The 13,915-nt window shown below is 36.0% G+C and overlaps 1 protein-coding gene across 3 annotated transcripts in view; it reads left to right on the top strand.

Annotated features, from left to right (window-relative positions):
* HECTD2 (HECT domain E3 ubiquitin protein ligase 2) overlaps positions 1-13,647 on the top strand; it is a 72,463-nt gene extending 58,816 nt beyond the window's left edge. The window contains exons 15-21 of one of the 3 annotated variants that reach the window (XM_045068644.1): positions 832-990; positions 4,225-4,299; positions 4,939-5,026; positions 5,257-5,363; positions 6,658-6,773; positions 7,862-8,005; positions 11,124-13,647. In XM_045068644.1, coding sequence (XP_044924579.1) covers positions 832-990; positions 4,225-4,299; positions 4,939-5,026; positions 5,257-5,363; positions 6,658-6,773; positions 7,862-8,005; positions 11,124-11,244 — 810 coding nt within the window. In that variant the 3' untranslated portion in view covers positions 11,245-13,647. Of the gene's footprint in view, positions 1-822; positions 991-1,160; positions 1,968-4,224; positions 4,300-4,938; positions 5,027-5,256; positions 5,364-6,657; positions 6,774-7,861; positions 8,006-11,123 lie in introns of those variants that run through there. The other 2 variants (XM_045068645.1, XM_045068646.1) reach the window with 2 other exon arrangements.
* The last annotated feature ends 268 nt before the right edge of the window (positions 13,648-13,915 follow it).

Here is a 13,915-nt window from a genome sequence, read left to right as displayed (position 1 = left end):
ACTCATTATCTTCCAATTTTTTAAAATAATTTTCAGTAATTTATCCAGCCCATATGTTTAGATTTCCTTTTGAGCCTATAAACTTAATGACTTTCTTAGTAATTTGATATAATAATCTTTATTTCACAGCTGAAATAAAACATTTAAAACCCCTCTTTCAGCAAATGGATGACTTACATTCTACCATAAAACTAATAAATAAAATATAACTGGGCAGGGTTTATATAGACAACATCTGTAGCTTTTAACCTGAACACTTTGTGTACACTCCAAGTAATAAAGGCCTTCCAAGTATTTCCGTAAGAGAGCAATTGTCATGTTAGCCTATCAATAGCATGTGTGTGTGTGTGTGTGTGTCCGTGTCCATATGTTTATTCAATTCAGCTCTCTTTATATAGTCTATATTTAGTTTTAAAATCGTTAAAATGATCACCGAAATTAGAAGTGTGTTCTGCATTGAGTTCTGAATAAATTGCTTCTACTACTTACAAAATCACCATCATCATTTAAACTTAGAATAAATTTAGAAGATGTTTTCTTGTATGTCACATAATTTATGAAATGTTTGAAATTGCTGTCTGCTGTGATCTTAGATAAATTTTTCTGGAGAAATCATCAAATACTACCAACCACCCCCCCCCCTTTTCACATGACTTGGTAATCAAGGAATTACATTGTGTAAAATAAAGGGAAGATAAAAGGAAGTATGTGGGATTAATTCAAGTCTGTGTTAGATCTGAAAGAAGTATGCAAGAAATAGACTGATGCATAATTCAAAACTCATTTGTTGTCATGGATTTTATGTTAATGCTTAACATTCAGTATGCATAGCTTATGGGACTAGCTGTTTATAACAGCATTACCTTGGATATTCGTTTCCCCCCCTGCTGTTACAAGAAATTATTGAGCCCTCCCATCATTCCTAGTGATCAAAATATACCAGTAGGCATCTGCAGTGTGACCACTGACGACTTGTGTCAAATTATGCCTGTAAGTATAACGTTATTAGCTTATTCCTTAATGCTTACTCCTTAATGATAAATCATCTCTCTTCCACCTGAAGTCTTTCTCCATCTAATGCTGTTCTTATTTTTAAGTAGAGTTTCTCTCTATCTATGTAACCCATCACCTTTTTCATCTAGTTTTCTTCTTCCTCACAGAGAGATATCACCCACTTTGCTGCCCTCCTAAGCTCTTACAGCACAGCAGAACAGACTTTGAAGGAGAGAGAAACAGATTAGAATCCAGGCTGCCACTTACTAGCTCTGTGAACTTGGCTAAGTTATTTAATCTTTTTGAGCTCAAGTTTCCTTATGTGATCAATGGGATAGCAAAACTTATATATGGGGCAATTAAATGAGATAATAAAGCCCTTAGTAATTGATTACATCTGTGGATTCTTATTAAGATGATACTATGCAGTATCAGTAACAGTATCTGCAAAAAAATCTCTAAAATAAATGCAACAAATGAATTTCGTGGTACTGTCTCTTATAACATTCTTCTCCTCAGAAATTAGATTTCTCATCATCAAATATAATCAAAGATTAAAATTTAGTAGAGGAGTGGATTCTATACATATTCTTCTGACAGTCCCCTAAAATAATGTTTTTTACAGCTCAGTTTGGTACTGTTGGTCAGCAGAAATTCTCGGTGATATCTTTAGCAAATAGCCTAGATGGGGAGAATCTCTTTTGCTAAGTATTCCTACTAAATATCCCTGTGTTTTAATGATCCAGTGAGTTTGGTGTAGGGTTGGTGACTTCCTGTTGAGTTGAGAAATCTCTCCAGAAAATATTTGGTTAGGAAACTCTTCTTCATACTCCCCAGAGGTTTGATATCAGACACATTTTGGAAGTTGGTTTAGGATATCTTCAATTAAGGGCATAAATCTACATTTTTTAAGACTTAATAGTGGGGTGCCTGGGTGGCTCAGTCAGTTGGGCATCTGGCCCTTAATTTTGGCTCAGGTGATCTCAGGGTGATGAGATTAAGCCCCAAGTGGCTCTGTGCTGGGTGTGGAACCAGCTTAAGATTCTCTCTCTCCCTCTGCCTGCACCACCACCCCTACCCCACTCCCCCTACTCCCACCCCCTGCTGCTGGAGCATGCACACTCTCAAAAAAACAAAACAAATCAAAAATGACTTAATAGTTTAAAAAAATAGTATGATATGAGAGTGCACAAGTTAACAGAGCAGGCTCTGATTAAGAAACTGAAAGTTCAGGGCGCCGGGGTGGCTCAGTCTGTTAAGCATCGATCAGGTCACAATCCCAGGATCCTGGAATTGCCCTGCAGTCAGGCTCCCTTCTCAGTGGGGAAACTGCTTCTCCCTTTCTCACTGCCCCCAGCTCATGCTCTCACTCTCTATCTCAAATGAATAAATAAATAAATAAATAAATAAATAAATAAATAAATAAAATCTTTTTAAAAACCACAAAAAACAAAGTTCTCTTTTCTGTAGTCTTATATCTGCAACATCCTAGCTATGACTCTGGATTATTCACTTACTTTTCTTACATGTAAAATGTAAGGAATACACTAGTATCTGAGTTACCATCTCATTTTAGATTTTTGTAATTTTTTAATTGCATATATTAAATTTCTGTCAAAATTTTTACCAATTTTCTAATTTTATTACCGGTTTTTGCCAATAAAATGCCTAATTTTATGATTAAAACTATTCAAATTTGGCTCATTTAGAGCCAGCTTTTTTTTTTTTTTTTAGTTAATAATGGGTATTTTATGAATGACTACACTGAAATATTTTTTATATTATGGAGCTGAAGATTTCACTGTGTTAATTTCGTTTTCTTATGTTGGCCCTTTAGTAATAAATCAAGATTCCTATATTGTGATGCTAATAAATGCAGTAATATTCCACTGTTTCCTTAGACAAACCAGTGGGATTGTTCTGTGGCAACAATAAGAAATCTTCCCAACCACAGCTTTGTGAAAATTACACTTCAGGGTTTTAGATGAGAACAGAGGAGCCTCGAGCATATCCTTGAATCAGCGACTATCACTCCCAGATATATTGTATTAAATAAGACCAGGCAGAGAACTCAAATGCTGTGCAAAAACTGTATTCATATATTCACACACTCTTTATTCAGTTACAGGTTTACAAAATGATAAAAAGTTTATACGGATATTAATAGTATTTTAGAAATAACATTATAGTTAAGAGTCTAAGATTGACAGTATAGGTAAACAAACAAAAAAAAAAACTCAACAAAAATAGGGGCTTGAAAATACAAAGTCTGGAAATAAAGGGCCTATAGTCCCAAATAAAAACAGATCTAAATATATAACTTCATAACCTATTGACTTTGTATTTTGTCTTTAAAAATTTCATCTGTGAAAGATGATGGTAAATCTGTTCCCCTGGGTTCACCTGCTAGTCTGTGGCATTCTTAAAAACTGCAAACTCCCAATTATAATTTTCAGCACTCATGATTTTTATTAATAATTGAAGCATTATGCCAACTGTGCCAGCCTAGATTTATATAAAGATTTCTGGTTTTAACAGAATGAAAAATGTATTATGTTTTTAAGTATATAAGTATATAACATTTTATGCTGTTTACCTTTTCCTCTACTAATTTAAAATAACTAAAAACTTTAATTTTTTTCATAAAACCTGAAAAATATTTTTAAATATTGGGTCAATTTTTCTGTTTGTAAATCTTTGTTCATGGATAACATGAGTTATAGGAAAATACTTCTTCCACTGTTCCCAACTTTTGGGGGAGAGAGACAGGCACTGTAACTTAAATGTAGAAACCACTTAACATGTATGAACTGTGTGTTTTTATACTTAAAAGATGAATCCTAAGACAACAGATTTTTGAAGAATGTACGTTGATAAATACTACGAATTCATAAATAATAATGTTGCTGATGGCAGTGAATTATGATGGAGACTGTGCTCTTCTCTTGCTGCATCAGAACAGATCCCAGGGTTATGCCTCTCTCATTTGAACTGGATGTTTTCCTCTTACATGACTTTTCCCAGTGAGTTTTTCAAGCCTTTCACATGGTAGAAATCATTAACAAACATTTTGTGCCCTGGAAAAATATATCCCAAATATTATCTTTAGTTCAAAATCTGAAAGAGCGTATCTACTCTATTTCACATGTGAGTTCACTATGGTAGATCTGCTCAACTATTTTAGGTAGTAATATTGGATTAAAAACACAGGTAATGTATATCTTTTTACAGGAGTTGGCCCATGGGTTAAGTGAACTCCTATCCTATGAAGGCAATGTTGAAGAAGATTTCTTCTCAACGTTCCAGGTACTGTTCAGGGCAAATAACTTTCTGTTAACCATTATTTCATATGTGAAAATGCCATTTGTTATTCAACACCTATCATTAGAACAGATGAACAAGGATTAATCTGTGGTTTGTGATTAACACACACCATCCCTTATCATAAGGGCTCTTAACCTGATAAAGCACAGAGAGTACAGCAGACCCATGTAGATGACCAGTGAAGGAAAGTGCCTAAAGAAGCTCCCCAGGGTGCAGGTACTCTGCTAGGCACCTGTCATATGCCCTTGGCTCAGCTACTTCCTCAGAGCTTTTCAGCTTCTAAAAATAAGCCTCTCTTGTAGCTTTAGCACAAGAAGTTAGGAGCAGAAACTAGTGGATCAGACCAAAATGGTCTCATTTCCTCTCCCCTAACAGTAATTGGGAAATGTAAGTCAGAGTAATCCACACAGCTCCTAAGTCCTGAGTATCACCTAAATGGCCATACAAGTTGACGAACAGAAGTAAGGTATTCAACTGTGCTCAACAGAGAGGGTTAAGTCCCCGTAGTTTGTAGATTGGGGGGGGGGGGGGCTGTTCTTAAATTTATACAAACCTGTTCGTTGAAGCCTATTATTATATTAACCATACCAATAAATATGTTGTGTTGGAATATCCCAACAGGTTTTTCAAGAAGAATTTGGAATCATTAAATCCTACAATTTAAAGCCAGGTGGTGATAAAATTCCAGTTACCAATCAAAATAGGAAAGGTAAGGAGACAGCATTTCTTTTTTAATTTATTTATTTAAATTTTTTATTTTTTATAAACATATATTTTTATCCCCAAGGGTACAGGTCTGTGAATCACCAGGTTTACACACTTCACAGCACTCACCAAAGCACATACCTTCCTCAATGAGGAGACAGCATTTCTTAGTTGAAATGCCTGAATGTTTACCATTTACTTTTACTATCTAATGGATGTAAAATTGCCTTCCAGAATATGTGCAGCTTTATATTGACTTTCTTCTCAACAAATCCATCTATAAGCAGTTTGCTGCCTTTTATTATGGATTTCATAGTGTGTGTGCTTCAAATGCCCTGATGGTGAGTTTAAAACTAAATTGTGCTTTTGGTTAGATTTTGTAATACTGTAATATTGACAAATAAGTCCTGAAATAGATAAGCTTCTAAAATAGAAGTTTTTTTACTTTTTGAAGGTAGAGCTAGAAATAAAAAATAGTTTTCTCCTTCGGCCTTAATTCTCTAATGGGAGAAAAGACCAGTCAACTCCCTTTTCCCTTCTTTGGGCTCTGTCTTATACTATGTCTTTTGGGGTTTTAAGAATTTTCCTTAAGGTTAGATGACGAGATCCCCATAGGCTCAAGGAACAAAGCACAGAAAACAGAGTTATAGGTAAACTGCCTGGCCGAAGCCACAACTTCTGACTAAGGAACGTATCTATAACTGCTTCCTGCTGCAACTCTGAGTTACCTTTTGCCCGTAGGAAGTAGTTTGTCCTCAGAGTCATGATGCACTCTGGTTGGTTGGACATGCCTTAGCCATGTGAAGGTGGGTCATCTGCCATTCAGAACACTGTGTCAGAGAAAACTCAGGCAAAGTCTTCTAATGAAGCCCTGCTCTCTGCACCAGTTCTGCAGGGGGCGCTCTGTCAGGCCACGTGTATCTCCCCCTCAGTTTTAGTATGAACGTTTGGAGTAAGGTCTTCCATTTGAGATACTATTACAGGAGAGAGCTGGTTTTAAGGTAACCTTTGTCCCTTATTTGTTGTTAAAAGCATTGCTGAAAAAGGAGCACTTTATTGAGCTCTAATTAGGTTTTTTAGTTGTGGGGGTGGAGGAGGGAAAATAAAAATGAAATGGCACAGCGTGGTCTCTGCTCTTAAGTTTTAATCTCTTTAGGTGAGAGACAACTTACGTAGGTGAAAAACCCAGTGAACTACACCAGGAGGACTATAACCAAGTACCCAGACTTTGCAGTGCACCTAGGAGGCGTGTGGGATACTGGAAGGAGGCTGGAATAGCTGAGAGTTTCAAGCAGGCTTGGGGGGAGCGAGGGCGAGGGCGGGGGCGGGGGGGCAGGGGCAGGGAAGAGTTCTCATTTGAATTCATGCTTAGTCATCTGCTTATTTTTCTGGCAAACTGCTAATTACTGTTTGCAAAAGGGAGAGCCTAATAGTTTGACAAGATTTATAAACTTTCAGAAGCAAAAATATCTTAACCTCAGTAGAAAACTAAAATGGAGATTTTTTTTTCCTTAATAAAAATGACGATTTACTATAAAGAAGTCATGTGTCTTATCATTCGATTCAGTGAAGACAGTTCACTTTCATTTATTTAATCACTTTATATTATTATTTTTGGAAAATAATTCTTGGCAGCTGCTTCGCCCAGAAGAAGTTGAAATTCTGGTCTGTGGAAGTCCGGAACTGGACATGCACGCTCTGCAGAGAAGTACTCAGTACGATGGCTACGCAAAAACAGACCTAACGATAAGGTCAGCACATCCCGCTGCTGAGACCGAGATTGCCGGAGGGGGAATGAGAGAGTGGGGCCTGTTTGTATAAGTTAGCTGAAATATCGTAGTCCCACCCTGTCTTATTTTATCTTTAGAAAGTAACATGAGAATATTAAATATGAGAAAGCACTTGGCAATCCCCTTGGGAGAAAGTGATATAAATAAGTCTCTACAAAAGTATAGAGATTTTTTTTTAATCTATTTTTAGAAAGAGATGGCGGGGAGCTAGGGTGGGGCAGGGACGGAGAGAGGGAGAGAGAGAATCTTAAGCAGGCTCCACACCCAGTGCAGAGCCCAACATGAGGCTTGATCTCATAACCCTGCACTGAATTTAAGAGTTAGACTTACCCTACTGAGCTACCCAGGTGCCCCAAGATTTTGCTTTTTTAAAAAATGACTTCGGTTCTAGAATTTGGGGATGCTCTACTTACAAATAGCATTTTACTGGCACTGTGCTGAAAAAAATAAAAATAAAACTTGTAAATTATATAGGAGAAAAATGGCTTTTGTATCATCTACTGTTTAACTACTTTTATAATTCTATAAAGATGTTACCTTTGGAGTGCCTAGGTGGCTCAGTTGGTTAAGCATCTGACTCTTCCTCTCAGCTCAGGTCCTGATCTAAGGGTGGTGAGCTCAAGCATGGCACTGGGCTCCACACTGGGCACTGAGCCTACTTTAAAAAAAATAGGTCACTGACTATGGACTCTGAGAAACAAACTGAGGGTTTGGGAAGGGAGGGTTGTGGGGTGGTGGGTGAGCCTGGTGGTGGGTATTAAGGAGGGCATGGATTGCATGGAGCACTGAGTGTGGTGCATAAACAATGAACCTTGGAATACTAAAAAAAATAAAATTAAGATGTTAAAAAAAATAGGTTGCTTTCATAATAATGTTAGTCAAGAATCTGATTCATATATAGAAGCTTGCCGTTCCTTAACTTCACATTAAGGGCTATTGCGTATGTTTAAGGGAGTTTTATTCCTTAGAGCTTACTTTATGTTACTTTATTATGATCTGCAGAATTTTTGACAAGACATTTTGTATAAATTTCCTTTGGTGTTCTCTAGATATTTCTGGGATGTTGTGCTTGGATTTCCTCTTGATCTTCAAAAGAAGTTGCTACATTTTACTACAGGAAGTGACAGAGTACCTGTAGGAGGAATGGCTGACTTGAACTTTAAAATCTCAAAGAATGAAACTTCCACTAACTGGTAAATTTCCAGATTGTAATTTTATTTTTTTAATCTGCAAGCTTTGCTAATAATAACAACAACAACAACATATTTGTTTGGGATTAGAGGATTCTTTAGATCAGAAGTCATTTTTGTAGCAAAAATATCTTGGGAGTAAATACAACCTTGAAATGAGAGAGTAGAAAGTATATGTATTAAAGTTCTCTGTTCATTTTTGAGACTTACCAATAGTAATAATTCTATCAACTTTTTACTTTGCTAAATCGACTGCTTTTGTAGTCTCTTTTAGAATCTAGCTGGCTTTTAGTAGTACATTGTATAATGTCATTTTTATTTAAAGGTGTTTTTTATTAAAAATATTAAGGTGAGTTTTTTGGCTTGAATTACGATTAGTACAAGAAATCCTCTAATAGTAGTCCTTCTTTTGTAAATCTAGTACACTTTGCATATGAAAGTAATAATGATGGCTTTGCTTTCTAATATTATTGATGGGTTAACACTGATCTACTTGTTTTCCCAAACATCTTATAATTTTTAAAGCTGATTTGAGTAGACGCTGCTTTTATTCGAATCATTTTTTTCTCCCACCCAATTCACTCCCTGAGCTTTATCAGCTCTTCCTTTCATTTTAGACCTGGACTCGGCCCTTTCCTTTTCCATGGCCACCACCCTGCTGGAGTTGTTTTTTGTCTCCTTCCTCGCTTTTTGAAATAGCCTTCTTCCTGGTCTACTTGCTCAGATTCTTCCTTTTTAAATTATTTTATCTATTAAATTCATTTTCCTTAACACTGCTTTGTTCATGGTATTTCCTTGGGCCATAATAGCTTTACTGTTCTCCTTCAGTGGAGGCTCTAGAATCTAGAGCCTGTCTGATAAAGCTTTATAGTTTTCTCCCCAAGATTACATAGCAGTTTCCCTTTCTTGTCCCAGGCTTTAGTTAGCAGGCTATTTTTCTACTCCTTCAACACATTTGTCCTTTCCTTCTTTCATACTTTAAAGTGGTTCTCTTAATATATGATATTCAGTTGGGGTCTCTCTACCCAAGAAAGTTATACCCCTCCTTAAAGATCCATTTTCACATCAACTTCCTCGGTAAAGTAAAAAATCATTGTTCCTTTGATGTACTCCTCAAATATTTTATAGAAATCATATGTCACTTAGCATCTTGTACCTTTATCTTAGTCATTTAGCCCCTCAAGGCAGAGGTCATGCCTAATACATCTTTATATTTTTCAAATAGCCACACACATATTAGGTGTTCAATTAATGTTTCTTGAATGAATATTTCAACATCAACATTATATTAAAATACAAAACAAATATTTATATACATACATATATATTATATATATATTCACACACACACATACATTAAGAAATGTCTAAATAAGATTTATAATTAAAGACCAAAAATGAAAAAAATTCAAAAGAAGCTTTTTTGGGGGGTGCCTGGGTGGCTCAGTCAGTTAAGCGGCTGCCTTCAGCTCAGGTAATGATCCCAGGGTCCTGGAATCGAGCCCCGCATCAGGCTCCCTGCTCAGCGGGGAGTCTGCTTCTTCCTCTGCCTCTGCTGCTCCTTCTGCTTGTGTTCTCTCACTTGCACTCTCTCTCTCAAATAGATAGATAAAATATTTTTTAAAAAGAAGTTTTTTAAGGGTTATAGACTTATTTATATAACAGAAATTAATTTTTCAGGATATTGAGTAACAAAAATTTTGTCAATTTAAGAAGAGTAACCTGGGGGAATGCCTGAGTGCCTCAGTCAGTTAAATGCTCCTTGATTTTGGCTCAGGTCTTGATCTCAGTGTCATGATTTCAACCCCCACATTGGGCTGTGGAGCTTACCTCACCCAACAAGGAGCCTACCTTAAAAATAAGTAAATAAATAGAGTAATGTGAGTAATGTAGTTTAATATAAAAGTGATATCACATCTAAACTTTTCCTATTGTTATTTCAGAGAGTATTTTTGTAAGCATCCATGGTTTAGTCATGAATCTTCCACAACTCTAGGATTTGCAGTAGGACATTCACATAGATGAAATATAGTTGTCCATCAAAGATATGTACATCACCATTGTAGATCCACTAGATTTTTGTTAAATAAGAATGTTAAATTTTTACATGGTAACAGTATTGATGTGAGGTCTGACTGATCTGGGTTTGATTATCAAAGGTCTACAACTTTACCAGCTCCGTAGTGTTGAACAGATTACTTAACCTGTATGTTCCCATGTTTAGTTTCCCTTATCAGTAAAATGAGGATAACAAAAAGTACTTTTTAGGTTGCTTTGAGGCTTACATGAAACACTGCATATAAAAACACTTGTTGTAGACCAAACAATAAATGCAAACTGATTATGACAGTTTTAAGTCTTTTAATCCTACAAACTTCTTTTTTCTTTTAAAAATGTTCTCCTTTTCCCTGGCACATTTCCTGTTTTCTTTTTCACTAACTTCTCTGATGGCCCTTCTGATGCTGTGAAGTTCATAAAGTCTGAAGGAGGGGCCTAGGGAAAGGGTAGTGGTCTAGAGTGAAGATAAACAGTGTCATCAGGGCCAAGACCAGGGCTGGTCCAGAAGATCTGGAGGATGAAGGCCGCATTTGCCTGAGGGTGGCGGCCCTGAAAGCATGGGCGTCAGGTATCCAGTAATGTCCTTTTTTATTATTTTTGGACAGTCAAGACTGAAATAATTATAGCAGTTGTATTATCCACCATTCTGCTGGCCATTTTATGCACATAGCTCTTTAAATCTTCTACTGAACAACCCACTTGGATAGTTGAGCCTGCCGTGGTAACAAGGACTGAGATACAGAGTCATGAAGCCACTCGGACAAGATCCCATGGCCAGTAAGTCAGGGACAGCATTCAAATTCAGATCTGCCTCCAACAGTAACGCCTCTAGGATGCAAGGTTCGCATGAGCACAGGGTAAACCCACCCCTGTGTCTAGAACAACGGTGCCGAAACATAGCAAGAACTCTGTAAGTATCTGTTCAGTGAGAATTCATGAATTCATGAGCCACCTCTTGGCAATAGCAAGCTAGGTTTGACTTGGCCGTGTTTGACAGTAGCTTAGCGCTTAAACTGTATGCATTTTGAGACTTAGTATCTCTAAAAAAAAATTTTTTCCCTAGGTTGCCTGTGGCCCACACCTGCTTCAATCAACTTTGCCTTCCTCCCTACAAGAGCAAAAAGGACCTAAAACAGAAATTGATCATTGGAATTTCAAATTCAGAAGGTTTTGGACTTGAGTAACCTAGAAGACTTGAAATATATTTTATATGTAGCATTCACTTCCCTCTTATTGTGCCTTTAACCTTTTCATGTCTCTGTCTCACAACACCTTGACAAAGCTCACCAACTTAAAGATACTGATTTTTTAAAAATCAAATATAAAATATGTTTAGTGGGGGAGGCATGATTTTCTAAAAACACAGAAATTGCTTGAGTGAAGAAAAGACCAGATGGCAGAGACAGGTGTGGGTCTAGGCCCTCTTTTTTATAGCACTTTATGATTCTCCATAGGTCGTTCTGCACAGGTGTTCCACTGGGAAAGCAAAGCCCAGTGAGGAATGCCCTACCGTGTAGTGGAGCCCAGCGGGGCCCCATGGCAGACTGTGCTGCTGGCTCACAGTGGCAAAGCACACAGTTCTGTTCTCGTTCACGTGAGGCATGTAGCCATATTTTCATATAGAGGTAAACGACAACAGTATAAATGCAGTTTACAGGGTTTTTGTTTTTGTTTTTGTTTTTGTTTTGATATACTGGCTTTGGTCCTATAAGATTCTTTTCAACTGTTGCTGAAAAGCATGTAAATAACTACATAATAGCCTGAGAATAATGGGATTTTGATAGTGCCATTTATTGCTAAAAGATTTATTTTTACAAAATAAATTCAGGGTTTTAGATGTGTATACAGCTTTTACAAATCAATAAAGATGAATGTACAAGAGTGTTAACTATTTTCAGACTAATTGGATTCGAGGTTCCGTTCTTTTAAGTAATGTTAGTCTGCATGCACATTGGCAGTAAACTAGTTACTTTGAGTATTCTGTAATATTTGTATAATGATCATTTCTTCTTAAGGGTCAGGACATTAGAGGGGATATCAGATCTAACTAACTGTTGATAAATTAAGTCAATTACAAGCACAAAAGAAAAGAACTGTTTTTATATATACTTTGATTGATGTACAAGGCTTACTTCTAATATTTTTTGAACACCAGTTGTACTGAAACACAAATTTTGGGGAAAGGCTAGGATAAGATATTTGACAAAAGTGAATACAATAATAACATCTGTGTCAAAATGATGTAGCCTGGTATCAAAATAAAGTTCAGCATTTTGGCCAAAATGTTTGTATTTCACTGGATTCTGAATGTAGTAAATTCAAAAGTATTCTTTTTGGAGTTTCTCAACAAGTAGCACGTAAAAAGAAACCACATTTTAAGTCAGACTGTAAATGGTTTTCTTTTTATTTACAGCAAATGAAGCAGTTTTATTGGCATGGTACAAATATTTCCAAATCAAGACTTCTCTATTATATTCTGATAGCTTTCCTTCAAGAAACTCTGGAGGTACATTTGCAATAATAACGAAGCCAGCATTTAGTACCAGCATATGGTTCACAGGCAAATAATACTGTCCCCCAGTTTTTTCTTAGTTACGCTGTTTCCTTATTGCTATGCTTCCTACACCCAACCAGCAGAATTCTTTAGGGTGGAGGAATGGATCAGCTGGTACTCCTGTAATGCTTGAGCCAATTCCGAATCCTCGAGGAACAGGAATTACTGAGCTTACTGTTCTCTTTGTGATGACAGTGACTCTGGTTTTCCACTAGGTATACCATGGAAAGGATTTTTCTTCTTAAAAATCTTGGAAAAGCCTAAGAGAGTTAAAGGCCTGTTGGTTTTGTTTGCTCTGTTTTTAATCCATATGCAAGTAAAACTGCTTCTCTGTTACACTGCTAGAACTAGAGCGTAAGATGTTTAATGTAGGTTACTACTTACTAATAAGCACAAATGAATCATGTATAAGAAATCAGATTTAAGTGTTTTAAATAAAATGTAAACAGAGTTTTTATTTGGTAGAGACGGAAAAATTGTGTTGGCTTGGTCTGCATGTTTAATGATGTGCTTGTATATCGGTAGCTCTGTCACTTTTAAATAAGTACACAAGCAAGCCAAATTTTTAAATGACAAAGTCCATAAGTAACTAGAAAATTATTGTTGTCTGTTGTTATTAAGTTGAAATTTGTAACCATTTATCACTTAATTACAAATTGCCTTTATTTATTTATGTTGTTTTTGGTTTACAGTGTAATAATACCTCATTTTCTTAAAAAAAAAAACCACTACTGTTCTATTTCCTTAATTTAAATAGCTAGAAAATTCATGTAGTTGCTTTTTTTAATATAATCTTTAAGGAATTCTTGATTTTTATATCTGCAACAGTAAATTAAAGCATTGTGCTATATTTATCAGTATTTACAAAATGTCCTGTCCCTTTTAAATCTTTGCTTAATCATATTTTTGTCTGTATGATCAAAAGTTTTTAACAGTCTGTCTTTTTTGTACAAATCTGTATTGTATTAAGTTCATTTCTGGATAAAATTTTTCAAATATTAAAGTTATACAATCAGTCAGGCTTCAGCTCAATTTTTTAACCTGAGGCAATTAATTAAAACCATAAGTTTAAAATATTTTATAAAAGCACACTGTTCTCATTACACTGTCTCTTACACTAGTGCTTAGGAAAATATAGAGCTTCAAAAGATATGTGTTGATATTGACACCAAATAAAACCAATTTCTTTCACATTATTTTTAGTGTGAAATAATGTCTATCCAGTGTCTGGATGGTTACAGACCATTCTGTCAAATGAACATTATAACACCATGGAGGCCACCCAGAAAGGAACCAAGTAT

This window comes from Mustela putorius, unplaced genomic scaffold (genome assembly GCF_011764305.1).
Source record: "Mustela putorius furo isolate JIRA1106 unplaced genomic scaffold, ASM1176430v1.1 tig00003909_pilon_pilon_pilon, whole genome shotgun sequence".
Lineage (NCBI taxonomy): Eukaryota > Metazoa > Chordata > Mammalia > Carnivora > Mustelidae > Mustela > Mustela putorius.
This window is presented reverse-complemented; position numbering and strand designations above follow the sequence as displayed.